Source organism: Pyrgilauda ruficollis, unplaced genomic scaffold (genome assembly GCF_017590135.1).
Source record: "Pyrgilauda ruficollis isolate IOZ18807 unplaced genomic scaffold, ASM1759013v1 scaffold17, whole genome shotgun sequence".
Lineage (NCBI taxonomy): Eukaryota > Metazoa > Chordata > Aves > Passeriformes > Passeridae > Pyrgilauda > Pyrgilauda ruficollis.
This window is the reverse complement of record NW_024515875.1, coordinates 9,981,432-10,008,589: the sequence shown is the minus strand read 5'-3', so window position 1 is coordinate 10,008,589 and position 27,158 is coordinate 9,981,432. Positions and strand designations below refer to the sequence as shown.

General features: G+C 38.7%; 1 protein-coding gene across 1 annotated transcript in view; it reads left to right on the top strand.

Moving 5' to 3' along the window:
- The first annotated feature begins 5,421 nt into the window (after positions 1–5,421).
- The window catches only part of SPAG17 (sperm associated antigen 17), an 87,988-nt gene continuing 66,251 nt past the window's right edge, over positions 5,422–27,158 (top strand). The window contains exons 1-4 of the mRNA XM_041463738.1: positions 5,422–5,514; positions 13,887–14,027; positions 14,809–14,868; positions 26,274–26,405. Of these exons, the coding sequence (XP_041319672.1) occupies positions 5,422–5,514; positions 13,887–14,027; positions 14,809–14,868; positions 26,274–26,405 (426 nt within the window). The remainder of the gene's footprint in view (positions 5,515–13,886; positions 14,028–14,808; positions 14,869–26,273; positions 26,406–27,158) is intronic.

Genomic DNA, 27,158 nt, shown 5'->3' with positions numbered 1-27,158 from the left:
TAAGCACTGCTACAGAAGCAGATCTCCATGAAAGACTTTATAACCTTAGGGAAACTACTCCTTTTGTGCCAGAAGAAAGCATACAATGATGCAGAATTTGAAAATGCTAGAGAATTGAGTGGAGAAGGGGAGTTTGGTTTTCTGGAAGACTGGGAGAATGTCTTCTTTGGATTTCTTCCTTTAAGGAGAAATATAAAAACTTGTGACATTTTGGAAATGATCAGGAATAAAACCTGAGGTACCTGAATTTGGATTTTTTTTGCTGGCTGTTAGCACTGGTCTACTTCCAAAATTCAGTTACCTAGAGACAGTAGAACTACAATAGCAAATGCAGGAATCTATCTTTAAAGAGACTGTTGCACAGCATCCAGCTGGAATTTGGAAGTCATTTTACTGACAGATGATAATGGATTTCATTTTGAGCTTTGCCAGGAATCCTTATGCCATTTGCTACAGAAAGGAAAAAACATTCTCCTTGCATATGCATGCACGTGGGAGAGCATACTAAGAAAGCATCTTTTCCAAAATTAAATACAGGGCCTTGCAAGTTTTGAGATTTTTTTCCTGGTAAAACAAAGTTGGTGGACACTCTTAAATGTAAATGTATTTATATACAGAAAGTTTGATATGTTCTGTATGTTATACTTGTGATAAACGACAGAGGCTACAAACACTTGTAACTCAGTGTGGCTGGAAACATGTGAGTGAAGAGAAAAGACCACTGACTGGCCAGACACCCACTAAATGCAAGAGCTGGAGGGAGAAAGGAGTATCTACAACTTGCTTTGCTTTTGGCCATGTTATTAGATGGACCGGCTTAAATAGGTAAGGCCCAGAGCGTGCATAGAGTGGCCAAGCACTGGAGGGCAGGCCCTGCCAGGTGGTGGATGGACTTGTCTGAATTGCATTGTCTTTACAATCCAGCTGTTCCCTTTCCCTCTAACCATCCCTGCAAGTTCTCCCAGCTCAGCAAACATCTAGCAACCCTTATTTTATCAGGAAGGCCTATTACAGTCTGAGAAGGAGAGGTTGTTTTATTGTCTCATAATTAGAACTCAGTCTAATGAAGAAGTTACTTACCTTTGGCACTACAATAATAAGAGCACTATGTCATATTCAGAAGGGGAATGTGTTAATATATCTACACTTGGCTTAACCTTTACCCCTTTCAGGGCACATGCACTTACAATTTACTGATGTAGAAATAACCCTTCTAGATCCCAAAGCCAAAACAGATACTTGGTCCACATCCACAGGGCCAATTCAGCCCATGTGGGAAGCTTTATGCAAATTACATAAACAAATTTAGAGACTAAAAAATAAATTATAAAGAATCATTTGGTGGCCAGGGCAGCAACTGTAGGCAAAGACCTCCTACATCCAGCTTGGTATGCGAGAGTTCAGGGAGGCTTTGGTAACACATGCTATAGCTGTCAAATCTGTGTAACTTGTGAGACACTTGTGTCCTGGGGGTTGCAAACTTCAAGCAAAAGCTGTTCCCAGCCCAGATGCTGCAGTGCTATGAAACTGGAAAGGAAAGCAAAATGAGTTTTATGTTCCTCCCTTTCTTCCTTTCTGAGGGGAAAAAGGACTGAACGGTGTTCTCTTGGGGGGGTGGGGGGGGGTTAAGGGGGAGGAAGTGTGCTTTTTTCTTTTTTCTTAATACCTTTCTTCTTCTTTTAGAAATATAAGGAGGATGAAAGGCTGTTTCCTTAGCAGTGCTGAGGGCCATGTTAGCTGTTCAAGACAACTTTTCTGGCCAGTTTTAGAAAACAGAAACAGCTTTCTGAAGCCATAATTCAGGAAGCCTCCCTGTTTCAGCAACATTTAAATCTTATGAAAGCAGTATAAAGCAATTAAGTGTTTTCTTAAGGACTCAAGCAAAGAGATTCTGCTCACTTCCCAGCTAAAGCTGAGAAGGTGATGGTTCTTACTGAAAAGATCATTTTTTCCAAATAATTTTCAAGAATTTAAAATAAACATATTTTTAAAACAAAACAAGCAGGATTAAAATTAATTCCCCTCTCAGTTAATCAGGCTTTAATTAATAAGAGTCAAAACCTTTACAGCCATAGTCTTTCAGAAATATTAATTCCCCTCTCAGTTAATCAGGCTTTAATTAATAAGAGTCAAAACCTTTACTGGTTCTTTAGACAGCCATAGTCTTTCAGAAAATATCAAGTAGAGAAAAACTGACATGTAAAACTAGTAATGCCTTTCCACTCCCCACACTTTACTGAAGAACAAGGAAGTGCAAATGTTCTTTAAGTTGCCCTAAAAGAAAAGGCAACCAATGTTCCTTCTCTTCCTGAAGGAGATAAAGAGTATACCTCATTTTTAAACACTGCTTCTATACTACTATGAAAAGTGTGGGCATGCAGACATGTTATTGTGTCTAGCTACTCCACAGTACACTACAGAACTGTAGTGTAATAATAATACTCCAGTATTAACCATGGATGCTTTCTTACCCTGCTGTATAAACTCACAACACACAGGCTTGTTAACCTGTCTCCCAGGAAAAGGTGAGCCATGCTTTATTTACACAGAGTATTTTTCAGAATTGCAAGTGTACTGTAAATTCATGCCTTAGTTTACTCCACACATGTATTCATAAGTGGTGTTTTTTAATAAGCCAAAAAAATAAAGGTTGATCTTGGCATTTTTAGGTTGCCACTCTCCCTGAAAATCTTACCATAAATATTCCTGTCACGCACAAAGTCATCACAGATAGTCCCATTAACTCTTGCACTACACCATATATCATTTCATGGAAATGTCCAGCTTACATCTGCACATTCCTGTTTTCTGTGAAGTTTTCTGTGAACTGCATACTGTCTCTCTGAATCTGAAATTTGCCTATTCCTCTAACCTGAGGCTTATCAGTATAGCTGAATTACATTCAGGTTTGCTAATACAAGTTTTGAGATTGCAGCAGCTTCATATTTTAGTTATCAGAAGGAAGCTGAAGTTTTTCAGATGGCTCAGCTGCAAAACATGCAGCTGGGTGTTGTGCAGTCCAGACCATTTGGAGGAAACAAAGGCTGTAGTTTCCCAGTAATTCTGATTTGTCTGTCTGTTTCACAATTTAACCAAGGGGCTTTCAGTGATCTGGTTCACAGCTTGGCCTACAAGCATCTTTGGCAGCACAACAAAATGGACAGGGACAAGCAGCCAAACAGGACATGTCTTCAGCTGACTTCACTGATGGATAGCCCATTTTATACACTACAACCCTTTGTAATAGAGCATAAATACAATTTCTTCCTCTCCTTTGTTTGTGAGAGTGGTGAAGGTAATCTTAAATGAACTGGTATAAAGTCCTAGTGATCAGCAGTTCTACTTCAGCTGGACTTGCTATCTGCTACGGCATCCAACAATAAACAAGTTATCAAGATGCATTTACTAAGGTAGTAAGCAGAACAAAACCATTTCCCTTAAATAGTCCTCATGCATCAGGCAAACCCGCAGTAGATATAAAAAGGCCACTTCATGGTTCTCACAGCTACTGTTTATGTTCTCAGAGCTGTTGGCTGGCTAACATCACTTTCTCTGGTTTTTAACCTTCCAATGATCTGAGCATACAGATCCAGGTATGGGCATAATTAAACAGTTATCATTTCCCACCAAATTCAGGGAAATGCACATTCCAGCCACACCATCAAGATCTGGGTACACAACCCTCTCCTGTCACTCCTCCTGAAATTTATATTTATTCCTGAAAACTGAGCCATGAAAAATCGGAAGGGTGGTTCATATTTAGGATATTTAGCAACATTATCTGTGCATTCGACCCCAAACCTCTCTATTGCTCTGCCACATCAGCTGATCCTGTCCCATTTCTCTTTTCCATACTCTTGTCAGTGCACCTCTGCGGGCACAGGCTGCATATCCAAGACTTTAGTGAAGAACAAGGATATGGTGGGAATGTCATGCAGCCTGTTTCTTTGAACAAGTGAAGCCTGATTATTTTTGGGGGTTTTGGGGGTTTTTTTGTTGTTTTGTTTTGTTTTGTTTTTGTGGATGATAAAAGGAAAACTCAAAAAAAGAAAAATGGATACCAGCCAAGAGATGGGTTGGGAGCAAATGTTAATGGATGTTGGCAAATCTACTGTGCAGCTTTCCCATGTTATCAACTGTATCACTATTTAGAAATGCTGGGAAGATACCTTTCTGCAAATTAAAAAGATGAGAGATTTGCCTGTTACATCCCCTACGAAGCTAAATTCCTATTCCTTCACTAAAGCTGCGTAATGAAAGGTGTTTTATACAGCACACACACCAGGTTAGTATCATCCCAGAATGAAATCCTGACTAAGGCAGTAACACACTGCACAGCAGGGTTTTAAGCTCTGACGAAAATAAAATAAAGATTTGGAGGCTCTGAGCAACTCCGGTCGGCATAAGGGGGTGGGGGAAGGGCAGCATGTGGTTTGGGGTATTTTCACCAAATGTTAAATCACACAGAATATTTCACTCGTCTCCAGTGTGAGATCACGACATGACTCCTCTGTAATGAATTCTTTATCTTGGCAGCTCTCCTGTTTTCTCCCAACAGTGCCTCCCTCTCCCCTTCTGGTCCCAGTGCCGTAACATATGGTAGTATTTGGAGAGTCGCTTGGGCCTGGGAGCTGGCCTGGCTGCCCACACCTGCGTGCCCCCTGCCTCGCCGCTCGAGTCACGCTCCAGCACCGCGCCTGAGCTTGCACCTTCACCCTCCTCAGGGGCACTCCGAGTGCTGCCATGTGGCCCTGGGGATGAGATGTGTCACTTGGTGTCCTGGGGATGAGATGTGTCACTTGGTGTCCCCGCGAGTGTGTGTCACCCCAGAACTACCCACGCAGCCTCGATGAGGCTTCTCCTTTGGGTGGCCGTGATGGGGGCCACTCGTTGTCTCAAAAAATGACGATGGAAGTACCCAAGAGCCCCAAGAGAATGCACAGAATCCATTGGGTTAGAAGGAACCACAGTGGATCATCTGGTCCAACCTCCCATGGCACAGAGTTGCACCCAGATGGTTCTTGCCTATCTCCAGAGAGTGAGACTCCACAACCTCTCCTGGCAACCTGCTTCAGTGTGCGGCCACCCGCAGAGCCAAGTTCGCACTCACATTCAGGTGCAACTTCCTGGGCATCACTTTCTGCCCGCTGCCTCTTGTCCTGTGGCTTGGCATCACCAAGCAGAGCCCGGCTCCATGCTCTGACACCCCCTCTAGATATTTACAGACACTGGTGATGTGTCCCGAGGCTGAGCAGCCCCAGCTCCCCCAGCCTTTCCCCGTCGGAGCGATGCTGCGGGCGGCTGCCCCGGCCGGGCCCAGCGCTCCCCGGGCGGGCCGGCTCCCCCCGCGGCCGCCGTCTCCGGGGCGACGCGTGAGGCCGTCGGTGCTGCCGCTGCCGCCGCCGCCGCCGCCGCACCGCCATGGGCCCCAAGCAACCCAAGTCCGGCCGGGAGACGGCGGCGTCCGGGCTGCCGACCTGGGAGCCCGCGCTGGTGTCCGCCCGCCTCGAGGAGGTGAAGGCAGCGGAGGGGCAGAGGCGGCGGCGCGGGGGGAAGGGGGCAGCGGGCTGCAGGCGGCTCGGGCCGCTCCCCGGCCCGGGGGCTGCAGGGGGGCCCCGGGCAGGGCCGTGAATGGTCCCGATGTGCGGCGGAGCCCCCCTGCTCCTTTGCCCCCCGCCACCGAGCGCGGCCCTGCGGGTTTCTTTGCTCCTCCTCGCCTCGGCACTTTGCTTTCTGGGCTCTGGGTGCCAAGTTTCGGCTCGGAGTGAACTTTTTATAAACTGCTGAACAACGAGGTTTGATGGAGGTGCTGACACAGCATTAACTGTAGCGTTGAAAATGTGAGGCTGTAATTTTCCTGCCCGAGTGTGTGCAGCTAAAAGGCACTTTTTTTCCTCTTTATTTTTTTTTTTCTTTTACAGAGTGTGAGGATCTAAAGGCATATTTAGATTTCCAGGTTCTATGTAAGCAATGTAATTCTCATAAATCTTGACTTGCAAGAGAGAATTTAGTTTCAAAATAGGGTGGTAGTTTAGCAAACAATAATATTTATCTCACATGTATTTATCTAGCACGGCTTCTGCAAGTGAGACAAATTGCTTCCGTGGTTTCCTTGTTTTCTGGATTCCTGTTGTGCCCTATCAAAAAAAAAAAAAAAAAAGAAAAAAAAAAAAAGGAAAAAAAAAGCCATTTTTAATTATTTATTTTGTTTTGTTTTAGTTGGCATGGGTTTGTGTTTTGTTGGTTTTGTTTTTGTTTCTGTTTTTTTTTCTTTTAGTACCAGCAGCACTGGTAAAATATGAGGAACTTTTAATTCAGGAGGAGGCTTTTAAATTGGTTAATTGCTTTTCCTGAAAAAGCCACAGATGTCCAAAAATCTCTTAAATATTTACTTGCTTTTACTTTTATTTGGTAGTAACCATATAATACAATTAGCCAAACAAGATCACTTTTTGAGTTGCTTAGGCTGTTGTTTCCCATTTTTCCCTAGAACACAGATTTTTCAGTAGACTTCTAAGATGCGTGAGCCCTTTCTTACTTGTGAATCTTGTCCCTACCCTTGGGAAATGTCCCTGAAGCATAAGAATGGGGTGAAGGTTCAGTCTCCAGCACCTTCTCTGTTCCTGGTCTTCCTCCAGTGCTTACTAGCAAGGTGCCAATTAGTGATTAGGTTTTTTTATGGTGGTGTTTATTGTGGCTGTGGATACTGTGCAGTGAATTCACTGAACAAGGTGCTTTGTATGCTCTGCTGCCTCTAATGTAGTTTATTACATTTCTTAAATGCAAACCATTATACTGAAGTATTTTTAAAGGTAGGAAATAAAATGCTCAAAAGTTAGGAAATGTCAGAGTTGGTATTATTCTGGACCACTCATTGAGGCAGATGAAAAAAAAAAAAAGTTGAATGTTCACTGAATGGGGCAAGAATTCTGTAGGGAAAGGTATGTGATCAACTAATTAAAGATTATCATAATTCCTGTACTCATGGGGGCTGACTTGAGACTCCTTGTTTCCATAATTCTGGTACCGTCTGACTGCTTTCTGTTCCAGTGAAGCTAATTTCACTTTCTCTGCCATGCTGTTCACAGAGCCCTGGGAAGGTGGGAAAAACTGTCCCCTTGGGAAAAACTGTCCCCTTGCTCCAGTCAGCTTGAACTCAGGCTTCTGAGATGCTGGGCAGCCCCTGAAATTTCTTACTGCAGGAGTGTTCTTATTCAGCTCTTAGAGTCATGGGCAAGAGCACACTCAGTGCAAAACTGTCAAATGCCAGCAAATCTCTCCTGAGCATGTGTGAATCAAGATTCATCAAGTGTGGCCAAATGTGGGTGTACATAATGTAAATAAACATGCTCTGTAAAAGCAAATCTTTGACACAAGTACGGCTCTGCTGCCAAATTTAATTCCTTCCTCTTGAACACAGAGAGCATTGAATATCTTAACTACTTAATCACATAGGGGTTTTTATTAAAGGATAAACATGATTTTTTAAAATCAAATCTCATTCTGCAAATAGTCTAACCACACTTTCCCTCCCCCACCCACCTTACCCTAGTAATCAGGCAACATACCAAGTTTAAACTCAAGTATATAAAGCTCAGGAACTGAAAGCAGTCTGTAAAAGAGAGTGTTGAACAGCTTGAATTTTAGATCTCACCAGACACAGTGCACAAAACTCATTTCTTACTCGTCTTCAATATTGTATATGAAATACCATATGAATTGGAAATTATTTGGGAGATGACAGGAGCTCCTATCAAGTAAATAAATGTCTCTCCTCATAATTCATATGTAAAGAATTTTTAGCTCTGCTTGTATCAATTTGAAAAATATTCTTTCCTTTTATTGAAGGCAAAGGGAATTTACTTTAACTGGTTTTAAATTGTACCAGATAGACCAAGTGGTGAAATTTCATATTTTACTGTGTTTATGACTTACACTATTTTATTAGTTCAATCTATGAAAAGCATTTTACCAGTACTGTTAAGATTTTTATGAACAGGTATACCGACTAAAATATTATTTAAATGGTATTTACTAACCAAATAATAGCTTTTACTAAATGCACTGTGAAAACTGGCAAACACACAACTTAAAAATACATACAGAGGAAATATGGATTTTCCAGAGTCTCGCATTATGTATATCTTTCTTGTTTGTAATGTACTATGCAGAAGAACATGGAGTTGCAAACTGTATTTGCCTTCAGATATTTATCATCTATTTTGGTTGGGCTCACTACAGAATTAAATTGCGAAATATAAATTAAGATTCTTAAGTAGTTTTAAACTTTGCATGTGTTAAGTAGCTAAAGGGCAATATTTGCTAAATGAATGGTGAATTCTGGGCAAATAGAGCCCTTAATTGAAATAACTGTCATTTATTATTTGTTCTTATTAACCTATATAACTAAGCATAGCAGCAGGAAGCATGTTCTGTGCTGACTTTCCATCTGTATGATTTCTCTCATTTCATTAGCATTTTAGGGCCTGAAAATTGAACTTAAAATCTTGTGAAACCTCTAAAAATGTTCTGAATAGGATGGCTCCACTTTTCATTGCTATTCATACTGCTTCCTCTTCAGGGAAAAATTAACGTTCTCCTGAGCTTTGATATTCTCTCACTTGCCCATGTTGAACAGCAAAAGCTCAGGCTCTTAAGAACAAAAGGCATTAGTAAATGTGGGTGTGTCGTCAGCAGTGAAAGTGGGTCTGAAGATTTCCAAGCAGCGATGTAGCCTTAAGGCTACAAAACTCCTGATAAGCAACCTTTCAGAGTAATGCCAGTTGTATTTACTGGTTTACAAGCTCGCTCATTGTTGAAAGTAAAGAGTGCTAGAGTTGTTACTACTCTAATTGTTCATAAATTACTAATATGTTTGATGCTCAGATGTTTTGAGTTTGAGTTTTCAAATGTTTCTTCTCAGCCCTTAGAGGTAAATTTGAAATTCTGCTGTAATGAAATGAACTTACTGGTTGTTGTCCTAAGAGAAAAAAAACCCCAAACAAACAATCAAAAAAGCAACCAAACAAAAAACCAAAAACCCCCACAAAGTAAGTACCAGAAAAATAAAATTACATATACCCAAATTGTCTGGAAATAGGAGGAGGGTAAGATGGCTGCTTGATGCTTTTCTTGGCCAAAGAGATCTAGAAACTGGTACTGAAAAAATAAACAATATACCTGACTTGTTCAACTGTCTTCCCTAGAACAGCTGGCCTTTTGTGTCTAGGAAATGAAGCAGAGAAAACAAGATATGTATAAAAAAGAAGAAAATAATGGCGTGCTACATCTGGTTTTTTTTTTCAATGTGAATTAAAGTTAGATATTTTCTTAACATACCTATGCTATTCTGGTACTGCTGTGATGAAGATATACAGGCTATGTGTACTGGCTTTTAAGAGCTGGGAAAAATCACATTACAGAGGAACACAATGGAGCCATGAGAGCAAAATCATGAGAAGATGAGGCACCTTCTGTGTTTTGTGAAAGCAGGGATTTTGAGCAGCCATTTGCTGCTTATATGGAGCTTCCAGAATTAGGTTGATCTTGCGGATTTGGAGCCTCTCCAACTGAGGGACATAGAAGTTTCCCACACAGATGATTATTTCTAACATCAAGAGACTTTGGTGCATTTAAACTCTTGACATGGCCAGGAGTTTTAAAACCAGGACATTGTCATTTGTAGCAATGGTTGTCACTGGATGTTTTCCAGTGAAAGTGATCTGACCTGCCCTTAATTGGAGTTTGTTTCAGATTGCTTAAGCAATATTCAGTTGCCAATGCCACATTTCCAGCTTCAGGGTTTTTTTTTTAAATTCACATTTGAACCAGCATTGTTGATTCTGTGGGATATCTGCTCCCTGCATTTTGGTCTTCTTTGTGCAGTTTGTAGTGCGCATGTTAAATTCTTGGTGGCAACCTCCCTAGACTGTTTCCATGATTTTCCAGTAGTTATTTTTATGGTTTTTTCTATCCTGTTCATTAAGCTGGGAATGTCATTTGAGGTAGCCTTAGGGTCACTAATCTATCCTCTTTCAGATCCTTTCTCAAGCCTTCATGCTACAATAACATTTGAAAGAATAAAACTAAGTAGAGGACCAGTTGTATATTGAGGGAGAAAATATTTTTAGAGTAACCATATACATTTTACTACTTTTCCTTCACATTTTTATGTTGTGATTTTAGGTGGTGAGCTGTAGAAGCAGGGTCTGTTTCTTCTCCGTCGTTTCAGTGCCTTGAACATTAAGGATACTGTTACAGGATCGATAATATAAAGGCAGTATTGCAAAAATATTAGATTTTTAACCTCAGAAAATAGTCTGATCAATTAAACACCTTAAGCTGTGTATTTATGCTGCACATTGACTATTGACTTCATGTTCTCAGTGTGCAGCTTTTCTGAAAAATTATCTTTAAGGGTTTCAGAACCTGTCAGTCTAGAAATAGATGACATGCTATTAATGACTCCAGGAAGTCTGGATCATTATTGGCTGTGAAGATGTGTGTAGCTACTTTGGATATTTACGGGCTACTTCCAGCTCCCATTCCCAGGTGTTGCACTTTTTAAAGAAAAGCAGTTTCTTTTCTTCATTTAGCACTAGGGAGGTATATGCTGTCTCTAATAATACTTAAATTTTTGTGCAAAAGACCTTGTATTGATCTGCATATACTTCTGTAGAATTAAGTAAGGTTATAACTTTCGCTGCCAGTTCAGTTATCTTGTAGAGGCTCATTCCATGTATTTTATTTTAATATATTAGCCAATAGTTTGCTGGTCTGCCTATAGTATAAATATTCCATACGTAGTATAGTTATTCCATGGAGCAGCTTTATCACCTTGTTTCTTTGAAGCAGATCGTTTTCAGTGGAAGATGTGGCCCACTGATGATAATTTCTTCTTGGATAACAAAAAACTGGAGTTGGATAATTTTGTTTGTGTAAGTCCTGTTGTGTTTTTTTAAATACTCATTTTTCACAAACAGGACCTACCCTGATGTTTTGCTTTGGTGCTTTATCACAGGCTGCTGGGAAGGAGGGCACCACAGTGGAAACAAGGAAAATTCTCTTTTCTTAGAAAGGCTTATAGTACTTTTGTGAAGGAGGGTCTCATTGCTCAACCATAACTCTGAAAATGCCTGGGAATTATATGGGCTAGAGAATAAGAATTTGGAGAAGGAATCTGAGGATGGAGAAAGCTTGAAGTGGGATCAGATAATGAAACTGGAGACTAGCTGAACAAGGAGACAGAGGACAAGAGCTGGGGAGCAAGTCACAGTCGGGGGGGACAATAAGACAAGTGGTGTAACTCAGAAACAAAGAGTGGAAAAGGAAGGAGAAATTAACTAGGAACAGTTGTGACCAAGAGGTGGAAAAATAAGAAGAGAGAGGACAATAAGGAAGGCAGGTTCCACAGACATTGTTATATTCCACAGTGTTATTAATCAGTGCTAAGCAGGTTTAATTTGTGGGCAGCAAGCTATCAGTATGTTTTAAGGAGGAACTAAAGAAGACATAGGCAGGGCTTTAGAACTCTCTGATAGATATTTTTTATATTTGTGAAGAACTGCAGGAAGCTGTGGGAGTAAGCTCTGTATTGCTGCTGGACCATGCTTACCGTAGGATCCTGTGTAGAACCTGACATTCCTGATTCTTGCTGCTCTTGAGCTGTCAGCATCTCTCTGTGAGACTTACTGGACCTTGTTTCCCTCTCTTGGTGGTCCTCCCTGAAGTGGGCAGTGTAGTGATAACAGCTGCTCCATTAGCTGATGCCACAGGTAGATGGTTATTCTAAAGATTCCGTGTGTGCTGGTCAGCACTGGGAGCACTAGGATACTGCCACATGACAGCATTTCAATCTCACTTCTGAGAGTCTAGAAAATTATGCATTTCCACACAAGCATGGGCATCTAAATACTTCCTGTTCAAAGAATGCTGAAGTTTTACTGTCCAGCTCTGGTCAGATATACAGTTTTAGCTTTAATCCAGATTAGCTGCAACTCCTGTGCATGTTGACAATATTGGAATACCTAGAGCTCTTTCACAGTGCTGTGCACCAGCAGCTATCTTGCAGCTTTAGGCAGAAAGACTTGAAAGAGCAAAATGAAATTCAGTGTACTTGATGTGGTCCCCACTCCTACTGCCACTTCTCCAGTGAGCAGTGTCTGCTTCCCCAGTGCAGCTGGACACTCATAAATTCCACCATGTTTGCACGCTCCTAGAGCATCAGTGATATGCTTGATCTCTCTAGCACTTCATAATTTTAAAAACTTGAGGTTTATTTTGTGCTGCAATAAACCATCAAGGAAGTTCATGATGTGTGGAGTTGTAGGCTTCCTTTTGGATTAGTTATCTGATCTGTAGCTACTTGCAGTTTCACTTAATGACCAAGGTGATCTTTACATCGTTTTTCTTTTTCTGAATATTCTGTGGTTAGAAAAATGGGGCATACTCATGTGATGTTACCTTTTTGTTACCTTGAGTGTTTGACAAACTGTTTCCTGCCATACAAACATACACTGTTTTGAAACTTAAGTCAGCTGTGGCTTTCTCCCATCCCAAGCCATCAGTTATTCAAATTGCAGACATTTGGGTAGGCTTTTTACTAGCTAAGAAAAGGAGCAAATGAAGAAGTGTACTATAAAACTGGAAGAAGATGCTTCTCTTACCATCTGAGTCTTCTTTTTTAGAATGGTCCTTTTCCTCACTTTACCATAACTCAGCTCAGGTTTTGTTCCTATTCTACAAGGACTTTGTACATAATATAAAGATATTAAGATATTCAATATACTAAAGTCACCACCCTATCTTAAGTCTATTAAACTCTTTCCTTGCTATGATGCACACTGGACTGTGACTCTGCTCTGATTAATGTGACTGGCCTGGAACTGCCTTGATCTGACTGAATCCCTTTCCATATTTACCTTTATGCAGCTGCATTGGTAAGCTGCAGTTTACACATGCAGACATGCATTGAAAAAAAAAATAATTGGTAATTCCTGTACATCACAACCATTACAAATGGTCCTAGTTCAGCCACCACTAATGCTGATAAAGAATACCCAAGACTGAGATATAGAATTGTTGGAGATAGTGACTGAAAGGGATTCCAGTAGGAATGTGAAAGACACTAACCAGTAAAAGTTGCTTAAGTTACATATTTTTTACACTTATGTGGATGTACATCACTAAAGAAAGTCTTCCAGTCTTCTCTTGTTCTGCATTTTTTCAGCGCTGAAAACATTTTTTTTATATTACAATAACGTGCATGCTGCTGGAAATGTTTGAAAACTGCTTGTGCTTTTAACTTACCAATATTATAGTGTACAACTTGCCATTGGTAAGTAATTTTTCTTGATTCAGAATATTTAGTAAAACCATGCAAGAGCCATACTATGCATAAATATACTTTCATAAAACATAAAAATAACCCTACTATGTACAGAAAATAGTATCTGGGCATTATCTAATTCTCAGGATGAGGGAGCTGAAAATTGCTAATTTTTTTCTACATCAAATAATCACAATAATACATATATTCAAAATTGACTTCTTGTTTGCTGCCTGAACTGTCAAATCTGCAAATGCCACTTAAAAGCTAGTACATCTTTGTGAGATGCTAATGCATCATTTGTGTGTGAAAGGGTTTAAGGCTGTTTGTAGGCATTTGTGTTTTCCGTAGCATGATGCTGCCATCTGATGGCAGAAAGAATTGGGACAAAGTAATAGGGGCTTTTTCGAGTTGCATGCAATTTCAGCGATCAATACAGTGATGTTTAATATGTCTTAAAGTGACATAAAGCCGTCTCTACAAGATTACTCTTTGAAACTGCAGAGGACTTTTGTTACCATGACTTTTAATACCTTAAATATTTTATTTTGGGATGTAGGATGACTGGAAGCCTAGCATCTCTTTCGTTGTTGGGGCCAAGATTGAAGATGAGATTCACACCCAGGCCCTGGCTCTTGCTGTGCAGGTGCCACTGAGAAGACTCTTCAGTGTGATAACACATGAAGACATTTACAAACAGGTATTTCAAGAAAGTAACTTTTAACAATGAACCAAACTGTAGATGTCACTTCTAGATCCTGCCTTCTTTGGTCTGTGGAAATGATAAACTACTCTGTGGAAGTTTCAAAAATTACACTAATGCATAGAAACATTAAGGTTGGAAAAGATCTTTAAGATCATCTAGTGCAGCCTTTGAACACCACCTTATCAACTAAAGCACAGCACTAAGTGACACATCTAGTGATTTCCTGAACACTTCCAGGGATGGTAACTCTACCACCTCACTGGGCAGCCCATTCTAGTGCTTGACGACCCTTTCTGTGAAAAAATTCTTCCCGATTTCCAATGTAAACCTGTCCTGGCATAGCTCGAGGCCATTTCATCTTGTCCTGTCACTTGTTGCCTGGGAGGTGAGGCTGATCCCCACCTTGCTACAACCTCCTCGTAGGGAGTTGTAGTAAGTGATAAGGTTGCCCCTGAGAAGTGGATTTCTCCAGACTAAACAGCCCCAGCTCCCTCATCCACTCCTCGTAGGACTTACTCTCTTCTTACCAGTTTCATTGCTCTAATTCATAGAGTTAAAATGGAAAAAGAAAAATGTATGGTATAAGCTGCTCTGCTCCCTGTAAATGAAGTTTTGTTACAGACTTTTCTTCAAGGTGCTGATCAAAATACTCTCTCCCTACAGTACAGGGTTGCCATAAGATGATTCCTTACTGTTTTGGAGTGTGAGTGTAATGTTTGCAAAAGGACATAATGAGTAAAGTACTTTAGATAATGAATGCTTTATTCACTTGCAGATCACAGAATCTGGGCGTCAAAAGGGAAAAAAGGCTAAGGATCTGCCTATGTACTATGAGGTAGGTTAAAACAGGTATTGCAGAGTCAGTACTCTTTTACACTGAAGTGTGTAGAGCTGTGTGGTTTTGTTATACATTCTTGAGTAAATGCAAATTTGTTGGCTCTAGCTGGTAAAAACATTCAACCATCTAGATACTTAAACTGCTTTGTTTTTGTGATACCAGCAATATTCTGTCGGACTGCTGATTAAGTAATGATCAAAATCTGTTTTAAGGGATAAAAGTTTCGTTATTGAAGGATCTGTTACGTGCTCATATTTTGATGGTAATGTCTCAAATTACAGAAAACCTGTCAGACTCTTCTGTCTCAGACCCTCCCAATAATTTAGAAACTTATACCTTTATTTATGGGCATGCAGTCCCCTATATGAAACACTGTTCTTTGTGCTAGTACCCACGATAATCTCAGTTTGATGTAACCTGATTCATCTAGTGGGCTATGTCAGCAGGGTTTGGAATCATGCTTAGTACAAAGAGTACTTCCTCCTACCCTGTTAATGTTTTACTTACAGCTTGTGAGAGGTGATAAAATCCTGTGATTAATTAGAAGATTGTTTAAAATTTTCTCGGGTAGAGTTTTATGGTCCTTACAGACCTGGAGCATAAAAATTTTGGATCCCTCTAAAAAGACTTTGTTTGTGTTTTATTTCTGCAATGACTAATAAACTTTTTATGTGTCTCAGGTTTTGGTGGACTTTATAACAGTACTCTTTAGCTGCGGTCTGTTTTTCAGTAATGCCAGGCTACTGTCTGAACAAGTCCCTTTGGAATTATTCACCACTGAAAGGATTGTGAATTTTATTCAATTAACCCTCTTCATTTAGGACTAGCCTCCCAGGCAAACTCAGCCTTATATTACCTGTTATGTAAAACTTCTTCAGTCCTACTTGACAGAAGGATTTTGAAGTATAGCTCTAAGCAGAAGCTTTGTATGATACCTGTATTTAATTAGTAAGAGCAATTTTACTTGTGAAGTGGACACTTATTAAATTCCAGCTGTCAGTGCTGTGTCTCATTAGCTACTTACTTTACTCCTCAAAGACATTTTTTTCCTCCCCTCCTTTAACACAGAATATAAAATGCCTGTTCTGACCTTTTGCTTGGACTCCGTTTCCGTTCAGGCTGTAGCAAATTAAAAGATCGATCATGTTGCCACAGCATTAAGATCCTACCTCTCTGGGCAGAGTTTGTTCCTGAATATTCACATACATTCCATGTGCAGTTTGAGCAGTCAAAGCTTTCACTGCTTCCACTAGCAAAGATAAACCAATACAAGGCTGGCACAAAGCACAGGGTTGTGAAAAGTTCTTCTGAGAGGAGCATTTCTATCATTGCCCCATACAGTTCTCTGTGGCAGGATTCAACGTGCTGCCATTTCCACAAGTTTCCATATTCATTTTTAGAGGTGTTGTGAGTTTCATGACATTCAATGGTCTTTGAACATCTGGCATGTAACATGTGTGTGAGTTTGGGACTAATAACATGCATAGTAATGTGGCTATTGTTGGTATTAGTAGTAATATGGTTACCCATGCCATTGGTCTTGCACTTTGCATCCACTGAAATGCAGGGGTTTTGATAAATTTCAGTGCAGCACTCTGCAGTGCCTAGAAGTCAAGAACCTTTAACAAATGGCTCATGATACATTGCAAGCTAATTATCATACTAAAATAATTCCTGCTGTTTGCTCTAAGTTATTCCCCTTCGGGCTTTCTATCATTTTATTGTTTTGTATCTCATGTCACTCTTATTGTATACTTGTATTTCATAAAGTGAAAAGGCTCAGGGCTGGGTTTATAAATGTAAAGATTTCCAAATCCAGGAGAAGTAGGTGTCCAACACCTTTTCTGACTCTTAAATGACTTGATGGGGGTAGGAGTCCTGCTTGGGAATTTTGTACTAATTCCAGCACTTAATTGAATGATGATAGGCTGATTCTGTCATAAAGATGCTGAGGAATTAATTTTTTTTCCCTTATATATGAAAGGGAAAATGTTATGCTTCCTGTAATATATCAACAGATTTCATAATTTACCATGTACAATTTTTCTAACAAGACCTACAACTAAAAATACGTGTATTTTATCATTAAGTTGTGTATTTTTATTGTTTATGCACCTGTTTGTTGGATCAGTTTTCTACTAAGGTTAATAACGTCTTGTAATTAAGATATTTTGCCGCTATTAAATACGATAGTGTTGTTAAGATCTGATTATTGAGAGAAGCCTCTGCCCAAATTAAGGTGCAAACAAGACCATATGCTAAAGTCAATGGTACAGATTTTATTTAACAATTAATTAGAAATAGAAGAGAGAGGGGGGAGAGAGAGAGCGTTCAAGTAGAAAATAACACCACCCATGGATCCAGCAGCATCCTGTTAGTCCTTCTTTGCTCTGGGCTCTTTGGTGGTGGGAGGTCCCAAGGTCATTCAAAGCTTTTCATTATCTCTACATTTTAGCAAACAAAGAAATTAATGCTTGTTGGCTACATAGTTCTCTTATGCTATTGCTTAAATTATACCTCCCCTCTAATGCTGGTTAGTCTGCATGCTCAGTCTTTCTCTTCTTTTGAGTCAGTGGGTTTCTGAGATCAGTGTTCTGATTTAATACCAGACCAATGCCATGTTAATGATTTTTTTTTCTGATACAGTTAAAAAATAAACTCATCCTTATATCTGCTGGCATCTGTTGTCTCTTATTTTTTTCCTTTCTTTATTGAATCTGAAATAGTGAGGACTTTTAAATTACATTACCCAGGATCTTGTAATCCCATCTGGTTTATGTGAATTATCTCTGATATTCACTTGTGATGAGCAAGCAAACATAAGATTTCAAATCACATGCTGGAACTTTAAATATTTAAACAGAAGATAATACAAAATTTTGACTACAAATAATTCTACTTTTTGTCATCACTGGGTGAACACAAGACCTGTTTGATTCTCCTGTTCCAGATCTGCATGACAGATTGTTTTCATACAAAACCTCACTTTATTTTACCTCCTTGCTGACAGGGAAGCAGTGTCAGCTCAGAAACTTCAAACCTTTGGATGAATAAAAGCAGGAGAAGCTCCAGGCTTACTGTCAAGATGCATAACAGCCAACCCTTATCACTAGGCATACTGAGATATCAAGTAGTTGTGCAGTTTCAATAAACAAACCAAAGAGGTCCCCAAACTAGATCCTTCTCTTCTTTTGCCAAGCATAATAGGCATAGTTTTGCTATTAAAATCCAGTTCAGTTGAGTGCTTGTATTTAAATCTTAATTAGCTCATGTTTTGTGCAGCTCATTTAAAGGACTAAAAGGTAATTGGTTAGAAGTAGAATCTTATTGTTTTAAAATTATTTATGTTGTACATATTTGGGGTTTTTTTCTTTGGGCTTGTTGTTATTGTTGTTTTCCACCCTAAGATTGTGATGCCATAATTCTTGAGGAATTGCATAATGTTCACAGTGCTTCTTGCCTTAATAGGCAGCAGACTGTAGCAGATACAGAAGAATCCTTGAGTTTTCTGGGTGTATATGAAACAGATTCCTCTTCTGTCGCTTCCAAAACAAAATATATAACCAAGATATTAAGAAATTCTGTAGGATCATAAAACATAACAATTAACAAGCCCAAGTCAAAAAAAGTTAAATAAATTTAGCCAGGAAGCGGTGGATGTAAAGCAGTTTTCAAGCATTCCTGTGAATTTATGCTTTGTTAGGAATGTGTGGAGTATAGACTTATGAAGTAAAGGTTGCTGCTGGTAAGATTATTTGAAGCGCTGATCATGATATTGAGAGAAGGTCCACTTTAGATTGGAACTGTGTGTGTTTCCTGGGATAGGTGCTTCTACTGTATAATGAAATGTTATATATATTTTATAATGTAATATGTATAATTATATTATTTTTATATGTAATTATAGTTAGGTAATAGATATATTTGAAATATATGTTTTTAAATGTGTATGCATGTGAATAATTATTCAAAACTACCTTCTATTACTCACCCCAATGGCCTGAATTTAATTTTTTAAAAAGTTAAGAATAGATGTTCTCTTTCTAAATATCTTTCATATCCTCTCTTCAGTAGGTCTTATATACCTTATACCTTTCTATTACCTTATATCATTCTATTGTCTATGCACTTTTTTTAGACTCTCAACATTGTGTCTAACAATATCTTCAGAAAAAGGAATAAGGGGGTTAGCACTAGGGATATGGAGTATGCATTTATTTGTGTTCATTATAATAAACTCCTAGGGTAAAAAAATCAAAAATGTTTGGTTTAGCTTGATGAAAGGGGACTTTTAATGTCAGAGACATAACACTTATGGGAAGGAATATTTTACCCAAGTACAAGCTCAGAAGAGTTGTCTGCCACTGGCAGAAGAGCAAACCCAGTGGTAGCCAGGATATGGGGCACTTAAGAAAACGGTTTCAAACATAATGTTAGTCAGGAGTGGTTTTAAGAATGCCTTTTTATTTCTTGTGGAAACATATAATCAAAACTTTCCTATTTTTGTGTAAGTGTATAGATTTTGGCACAACGCCATAACAAAGGTTGTGAAGATTAGGCTTTCTCAAAAGTAAAGATAGCCCTATCAAAATCAAACTTCACTCAATATATGCATGTCAATAGAATTCTATTCTTTATGCAAGTTAGAAAGATTTTGTTTTCATTCCAATTGAACAAAAATAATTTTAGAAAGTGGTGTAAAATGGAACAACTTAGGTGCCAAAACTTATCTGGTGTCATTGTTTTCATAAGAGGGTTTGACACTAGAAACAGCCTTGGCAGCCATGCTGAATGGTTGAAAGGATAGAAAGACTTAATTTTATTTTTCATTCCAATACAAAATAAATTTCATACTGCACTCTTAAATGTCATAATAAAACGGAGCAGTTCTCCAGTCAGCCTTTGTCAAGTAGTATTGTGTGGATGCAAGTGAAGAGAATTTTATTGCAGAAGGACTTGGCCCTTACGCTGTGTGGATACCAGAGGTTTAATGTGTACACTTGGGAATCGTTAAAAATTAAATTAATATGCCTTTTAGGGAGGTACTGGCTTCAGGGAAGGTTTAGAGACTTTAAATCCTGATGTGGGCATTATCTACTCATCTGTTTTCAGGTCTTTTCTATCTGTTACCAAGCTCCTACCAGTTTATAGTACAGAATTTAGGATGTTTTATAAATGATCCACAAATGAGGTGGTGTATTTACCTGAGTTATTTAGTGTCTTATCTTCTGAGGAGGGTTTATCTACTCTGCCTGCTGGTTCCCGGTATTTAGCTCAATCTACTTAAAAGGATGTTAGGGAAAGAATTTATTAATTTTGGTTTAGCATGTCTTTGCATCAGCCTTTGCCATTGTTAGAGCATCTGATGCCACTGCATGATCAAGTGCCCTATGTAGTCCTTTAAGTTATCCAATTGTATGGCTTCCATTCGGAATTAATTATTCCTGAGAGGAAACCATTGTTGCTATGAACCAGGCATAAATTGTTCCATAAATTGTAGCTGTTCACTGTCAGTTTGGGTGTCTCCAGTTCAGTATCCCTTTCCAGGAATGATGTGTCATGTTAAGAAGTACCAGCATTTCCAAATGTTAAGATTGGGGAAAAAAGTCTTGAGCTTGAGCAGGAAAACTACCTGTGTTTTCTAATTTTGCTTCCTAAAATCTGAGTGGTCAGGTTCTATTATTTACATGAGGCAGTTGGCATTCACATCTTCTAGTTTCATTTCAGAATACTGACTCTTCATAGTCCTAAACCTAGGATTTTAGAAACATGCATTATTATTTTATTACTGTCTGTTGTAATTATCTGATCTGAGGACACTCGTAATACTCAAATTGTTGGCAATTTATTTTCTAGGGAAGACAATTGATAACATTTTGAAATTCATCTACCTATTTTAAATCTGGTTTAGAACACTGGTGAGACTTTGGGTTTCCTTCACAGATTACAAGAGTTCCTGCCTACCTGCAAATTGGTATCAAATTTCTGCTTTTTCTGTGCAGGTTTTATTGAGATGTCTGTGTAACTAGAGGAAACAGCAATTATGTCTGTGAGAATGTCATCCTTGTTATGTTAGAGGGACTCTCTGAAGTAGCCAAAGGCAATGCTGTCTTCTGGTTTTTTGTCTTCAAAGTCTTTGGGGGACTGTAATAGGTTCATTAAGGACAATAAGGTATATGACATTTTTCTCAAGTACAGCAACTAATCTTAGAATACTTTGTCTCCAAATTAAAAAAAAAAAAAAAGCTCAAAGCCCTGTTGCAAAGCTGGACCAGCCAAGGTGGAAAGATCCTGCCCAGTTTTCTGGTGCCCAGTCTACAAGGCAGTTGGAACTACCTGGCCCAAATGTTCTGACGTGGCTTAGAAAATTCTGTCAAGATGTAGTTGGATGGCTTCTGCCAGCATAAGGTTTGATGAGACAATTTTGTTTCTTGATCTTTTTCTTCCACCTCTGATTGGGTTCCCTTCCTAGCCAGATGCAGTATTAGAGAAGCGTGACTAAATCTTTTAGCTTTGTGATGTTCATTGTGTGGATTCAGTTGGCTGAAATTGCTGGAGACAATTTACTTCTCAGAAGCTTAAAATATTCTGTGCCATAATGGAAAGATTTGCTGGGCAGATTCATCCCACTGAAATGTAAACATTTCAGTATTTGATCATAGCAATATATCCCTTCATCTAAGCACAAATCACAACAGACTGGCCTGTCCTCTTTTTCTAAAAGGGTCTGGGTTCTGTAGGGGTTCTTCTGAAATCACTTAAATGCTGTTTCAACTATTGGTCCCCAATCAGTGTTAAAGGAAAACGGATATATCAAAGGTCATGTGAGAAAACCTTCCCTGTGCATAGAACTCCTTCCTGAGTTAGCAATGCTAATGCCTGATCTTTCCAATCACTGGATATTTGTATCCCTTAAAGCAGTTGGGTTTTCATAGCAGCTAATGGTCAGGGAGCCATAGGAGGTGCACATCCCAGATGGTGAGAGCTCCTGTATGAGCTCTCTAATGAAACTCTCCTTATTTTTTTGTAATGTATTTTCTCATTTTTACTGAAATTAGGTTATTCACCATTTCTGTTTTTCTTAAAACACTGTATACATACTTGACATAACGCTGTACATGTGTGTTAGAAAATTCTCACAGACATCCCTGAGATTAAATCAGTTAAAATATTCCCTCAGGTTGCAGATTTTCTGTAGAGAGAGGTTTAGAGAACAGACTTTCTTACAATGGATAATTCTGATAGATTTCTGCTAACCAGATCAAGCTGTGTTGTGTTTTGGCAAAAAACAGACTCACTCAGATGAGTGACAAGTTATTTTTCTACAGTACAAGCAGCCATTTGCTTCTGCTTTGAGAAATGTTCTCACAATAGAAAGGAAGATATTTAGCACATGAACAGCATTCATATTTGCTCAGTATTGCTTCATTTTAGTAGGTTTAGTTGAAAAGGACTCCATGGGGTACAAGGAATCATCAAACCCACTTTAATTATTTTCATTCTCTGGAATACATCTTCACTGAGTAACAAGGATGACTCATTTGGCTTATCTTAGGTTTTACAGTCTACCTTGTGGATACTTAAGTATTGTATTGAGCTCTGCTCAGATATGCAAATGATTTCTTGATTTATGTGAGTCCTTAAGCTCTCTTTGAACTGTGAGTCATTAATTCAGTAGTGAAAGATAATGATTAAACAAGTGGTCTTTTGACATCATATGGGGGTGGGAAGAGGTTCTGAGTTAAAATGAAGTTAGGTGAATGGCCTAATATGAGAAACTGGATTCTTTCAACACACTGGAGGTGTCATCTGAAGAAAAAGTTATTTCAGTTAGCTCAGGTCCTTCCTGGTATTCTTTCAAAATGATTGCTTGTAGTATGCTTTAGTCAATGAAATTACATTGGCAGAGTCAGAAATATTTAATAGTATATGTAAAGAAGTCTTCTTTTAAAAACAAACTATCAGTATGACACACACAGCTTTTGTCCCCTAGTCTGTCTTAAAAGTTGCTTGTGAAGGACTCCTAAGACTGACAGCAGATTGTAATAAGTCAAGATCACTTTTTTCCTGTGCTTTTATTATTTTGCTCAGGAAAATGCGTCTGAATAGTAATTACCAGCTTGGTTGTGTAATCCATAGAGCCTCTTGACTGATGACTATCCTGCTTCAAATTAGCTTGAACTGTGTCAGCAGCTAAGGGATTTTACTTATTCATTTCTTCTAGGAATTATTATGTTTCTTTTAGGAAGTGTTATATGAGTCTGAGGCATATGTGATGGTCTGGATTTCTTACAATTTCAAGAACAACAGGGAAGAGGGGGCTTTAGAAAGCTCACTCTGGGTGTGGGAGAACTATACTGTGAAGTGGGCTGACCACTGTTCATAGCAAGCAATGCTACTGCTGCCAGGTAGTAATAAAGCTGTGAAAGTTTATAATCCAATTTATATTTTTGGAAGGTTTTCTGATTATAATTTGGCAGCCACAATTGTTCTGTATCTTGAAAAAAAAGGCATTTCAAAGAAAGATAGCACAAAGACTCTGTCTTGAAATGTTTCCCTAACTTTTAAGACCTATCTCCTATCTCAATGGTGCTGACATCTGTCAGTAGTGTAGGGTCACTTACAAGCACTCATGCAGTGTTTGGGTGGCTCCAAATACACGCCCTTTGCACCAGACAGCTAAATCTCTGTGTGGTTCATACTGCCACCGTATGAGATCAAATACTGCATCACCAAAGCCTTTCTGCACTTCACCAGTGTGACCCCTGCTGTGTGAGGAATGCTAAGTTTCCTCTTGCTTTAGAGGAAAAGAGGTCCTACCTAACTAAGTTTGTCCATCCAAGTTTCCATGGTTTCTCACATAAGAAAAAGATCATCACTGGTGGGATGAAGTATAGCCAATCTGTAAAAAATCCACTTCAGAGTAGCTGAAAAACTTCCTTCTGTATTCCTACCCAGTTTTTTTTTTTCTTGAGGTTTTTGTTTGGTATTTTTTTTCACTTGAGGCTCTGTAGATTTTTCACTGTTTATGCCAGGTGCCTGCATAACTCACAGGACCACAGATGAAGTAAATATGGATGTGTAATATATTTAATTTCTTTTTATCTACTGTGCATGGATTGATCTATGTTCTGTCTTTAGGATTAGTTTTAATTTCCTCCTGTATAAAGCATATTTTACATTCCTGCATGAAAAGATGTTTGCTTTCTTTGTATTGCAAAATGTAGTGCACTCATTCTGTCTTTGTTTTATTTGTGTGACCTCTTTACACAGTCATGGAATGGACTCCTATTAAATAGTTTTGGTTATGCTTCTCATGGCTCACATAAGAAAATTTGTCCTTCCTACCCACTCTGCTTCATCAAGTCTCTTCATTCCTGTATTTTCTATCTACAAAATAGGAATAATTATTATGCATTGCTTTTGACTGGTAAAATGCTTTAAAATTCTCAGGAAGAATGGGGTTTAAGAATCTAAGCACTTTTTTCTTCTTCCATGAACAATAAATCAGCAACTGCCATTGAGCTGAGTTACTATCTATACACTTTTCAATAATCCTTCCAGAATCCCTCAATTTCCCCTCTACTGTGTTTCAAGAAATGTGCAACTCATCTGCATTAGGCCAGTGAGAAGCATCACTTTCCATAGGTTGTTAACATCAATTCTGAAAAAAAAAAACAAAAAAAAACTTTATGAGAATTTTTCTCTCTGAGGGAAATTACTGATATAGTATTTCTACCAATATCTTTTTCTTTCAGAGCACCGATTTATGTGCTTAGCTCTGGGTGACTATTTTTTGTTAGAATAACTAGTAGCTCCTAGTGTGCCCACAAGTGTGTGGTAATTTTTAAGTCTTGTTCTTAATATGTCCTTGATTTTCTGCTGTGGCTCTGATGTCAGTGAGTCTTTCCAGAAGCCTTCTATGATTGGCTTGTTGAGCTAGTGACCAGTCTTATTTTGAGTACAAAACATGCAAAGCAAAACTTATCTTAATCATGACGTATCTTCCTTTGTGTATGTTAAGATCATTAGATTTATTTGTGTTGCAGGAGTAGGATTGTTTCAGAAGGGTTTTGAAATGCATATGTTTTGGTTTGTCTCCCTCTTAAGCGACTTGGAAAAGATCTGAATTTTAAGACATTTCTTTTTCTGCTCCTTGCTTTCATTTGCATGAAACAATGATTTGGCATGTAATGGTCTGGATTCTGATTTGGCTTTGCTTTATTCAGAGAAGCATTTTAGTGGCTGCATTTAGGTGAGAAGTGAAAATTTCTAAACTAGGCTAGAATCTATGGAAGCTCAAAGCTAATGGTGGTGTTTGCATTAGACAAGACACAGTTCAGTGAGATGCAGTGTGCACCTTCATTGTCTCAGTGTTAGCAAGCAAAATTGACACCATATGTGCCCAACTGTAATTGCTCCATGAGGAGAAAAGAGAAACATGTCAGAACATTTGAGTAACACCTAATTCAGCCCATGGTTATAAATAAAGCTGATGGTTGCTTAAAAACAAAAGTAAGAAAATATTATGGTTATATTATTCCTCAGCAGCGCTTCCTACGTAGGTGAACTTTATTACAGAGACAACACAAGTGAAAAGAAACATATAACAACTTTTTAACGGTATTTTTATGTTATTTTATTTTTTTCGCAGTAAATAAAGTGGTTATGAGGCTCCAAGGAAAACGGCCCAGATGTTAGTGAGTTGTATGAAATTTAGTGGAAACAAGCTGTAAAAAACATAGTCATAAAACAGCCTGTCAATGCCACACATCTGGACAATGCAGCTGTATGTTCCCGCTGCTGTCATCACCCTAAGAAAACTCAATAGCCTTATTTCACCCCAATTAGGCTGCATACCAACAGAATCAGAATTACACAGGGAGGGGGTGTGTTTTCACCAAGACAGACCCTCTCAAATTCCCTTCAAGAAGTTTTTATCTTTCATTTAGGGCTAGTCCCTCAGACACTGGTCGCTTTGTAAACAGTACTGGAAACTATTCCCCTTGATTTGCTATCTGTTAGGTGCTTTTTAATTTATTGCTTTATAATATGTAGTTGCTTAATGTTGTTTCTTTGTTTAAAACCTAAAGAGAATTACATTTTCCTGTGAGAACTCTGTGTCTGTTGAGTTTCTCATAAATCGTAGAAGGTTTTTTCCATTCTAGTTTTATCGCACACTACAGGTGATACCACTTTATTTGAGGTCTTGGGAGCCGAAGAATAATGGTGTATCTTACTGATACATTGTTTCTTCTGGAAATGTGACCATTTTGACCCATACATGGTACAATATGAGATAGCACTTGCTCTTTTCAGCATGCAAATAAATATCAGTCTAGTGCAGTATTAAAGCCATGCAAGTAGTCGTTTTGTTGTGATTTTTTTTTTTTCCTTTGTAGGTGATGGAATTAGCCAAAACCTTTCTGGACCAGGGTGAAAAAATTCCTGTAACACTAACTGGAAAGCTGTTGAAATTTCAATTGCTTTGTCTCAAACAGAAGGCTCTTCAGAGAAGAGAAGAGGAAAAGAAGGTACTATAGTATGCCCTAGGAACATTACATTTTTGAAGACATTTCTATGGTGTTGCTTCCATAAATCCAGCTTTCTTCTCATCTTTGGCTTTCTAAAACTGTAATTAAATAGAAATGTGATTAGAAATATTTTTTAAAGTTGATTAGATTTTGTGCATGAAGTTCTCAATTACTCAAATGCCAATGAGAGCATGAGGAAAAAAAAATAAAAACACTATGGAAGAAGTCTTTCCTAGAGTGAGAGCTAGTAATGTCTTAGCTGAGTGTTAAGACCAATAGAAAACAGAGCTAGGAACAGGATTCTGCTGAATGTATCCCTGCTGAAGTAAAGGTAGGAGAGGTTGTTATTGGGAGGTATCAAGGATAGTCACAGAGCAGACTATGATGGAGTTCTTGTTATGAAACTCCTCTCTGGAAGGAATTTGGAGAAGTTATCTCTTCCATCCTCCAACACTAAGGCAGGATAATATTTATATAAACTGTTCCTGGCAGATGTTTGTTGAATCTTTTCTTAAAACTTTCCAGTGCTGTGTCTTTGCTTTTCCATGGCAACCAGTATTATTTCTGAACCATCTCTGCAACGCGCACATTTGAAAAAGGTTTCTGATCCTATCAACCCTACTCTCACTTAAATCTGTTTGAGTTCTCCGAGTGCATGGGGACAACATTACATTCCATTCTACAGAAATCTATTACATATTAAACTAAACAAACCCAAATATGCCATGGTTGTTCGGTTTTGATTATGCATGT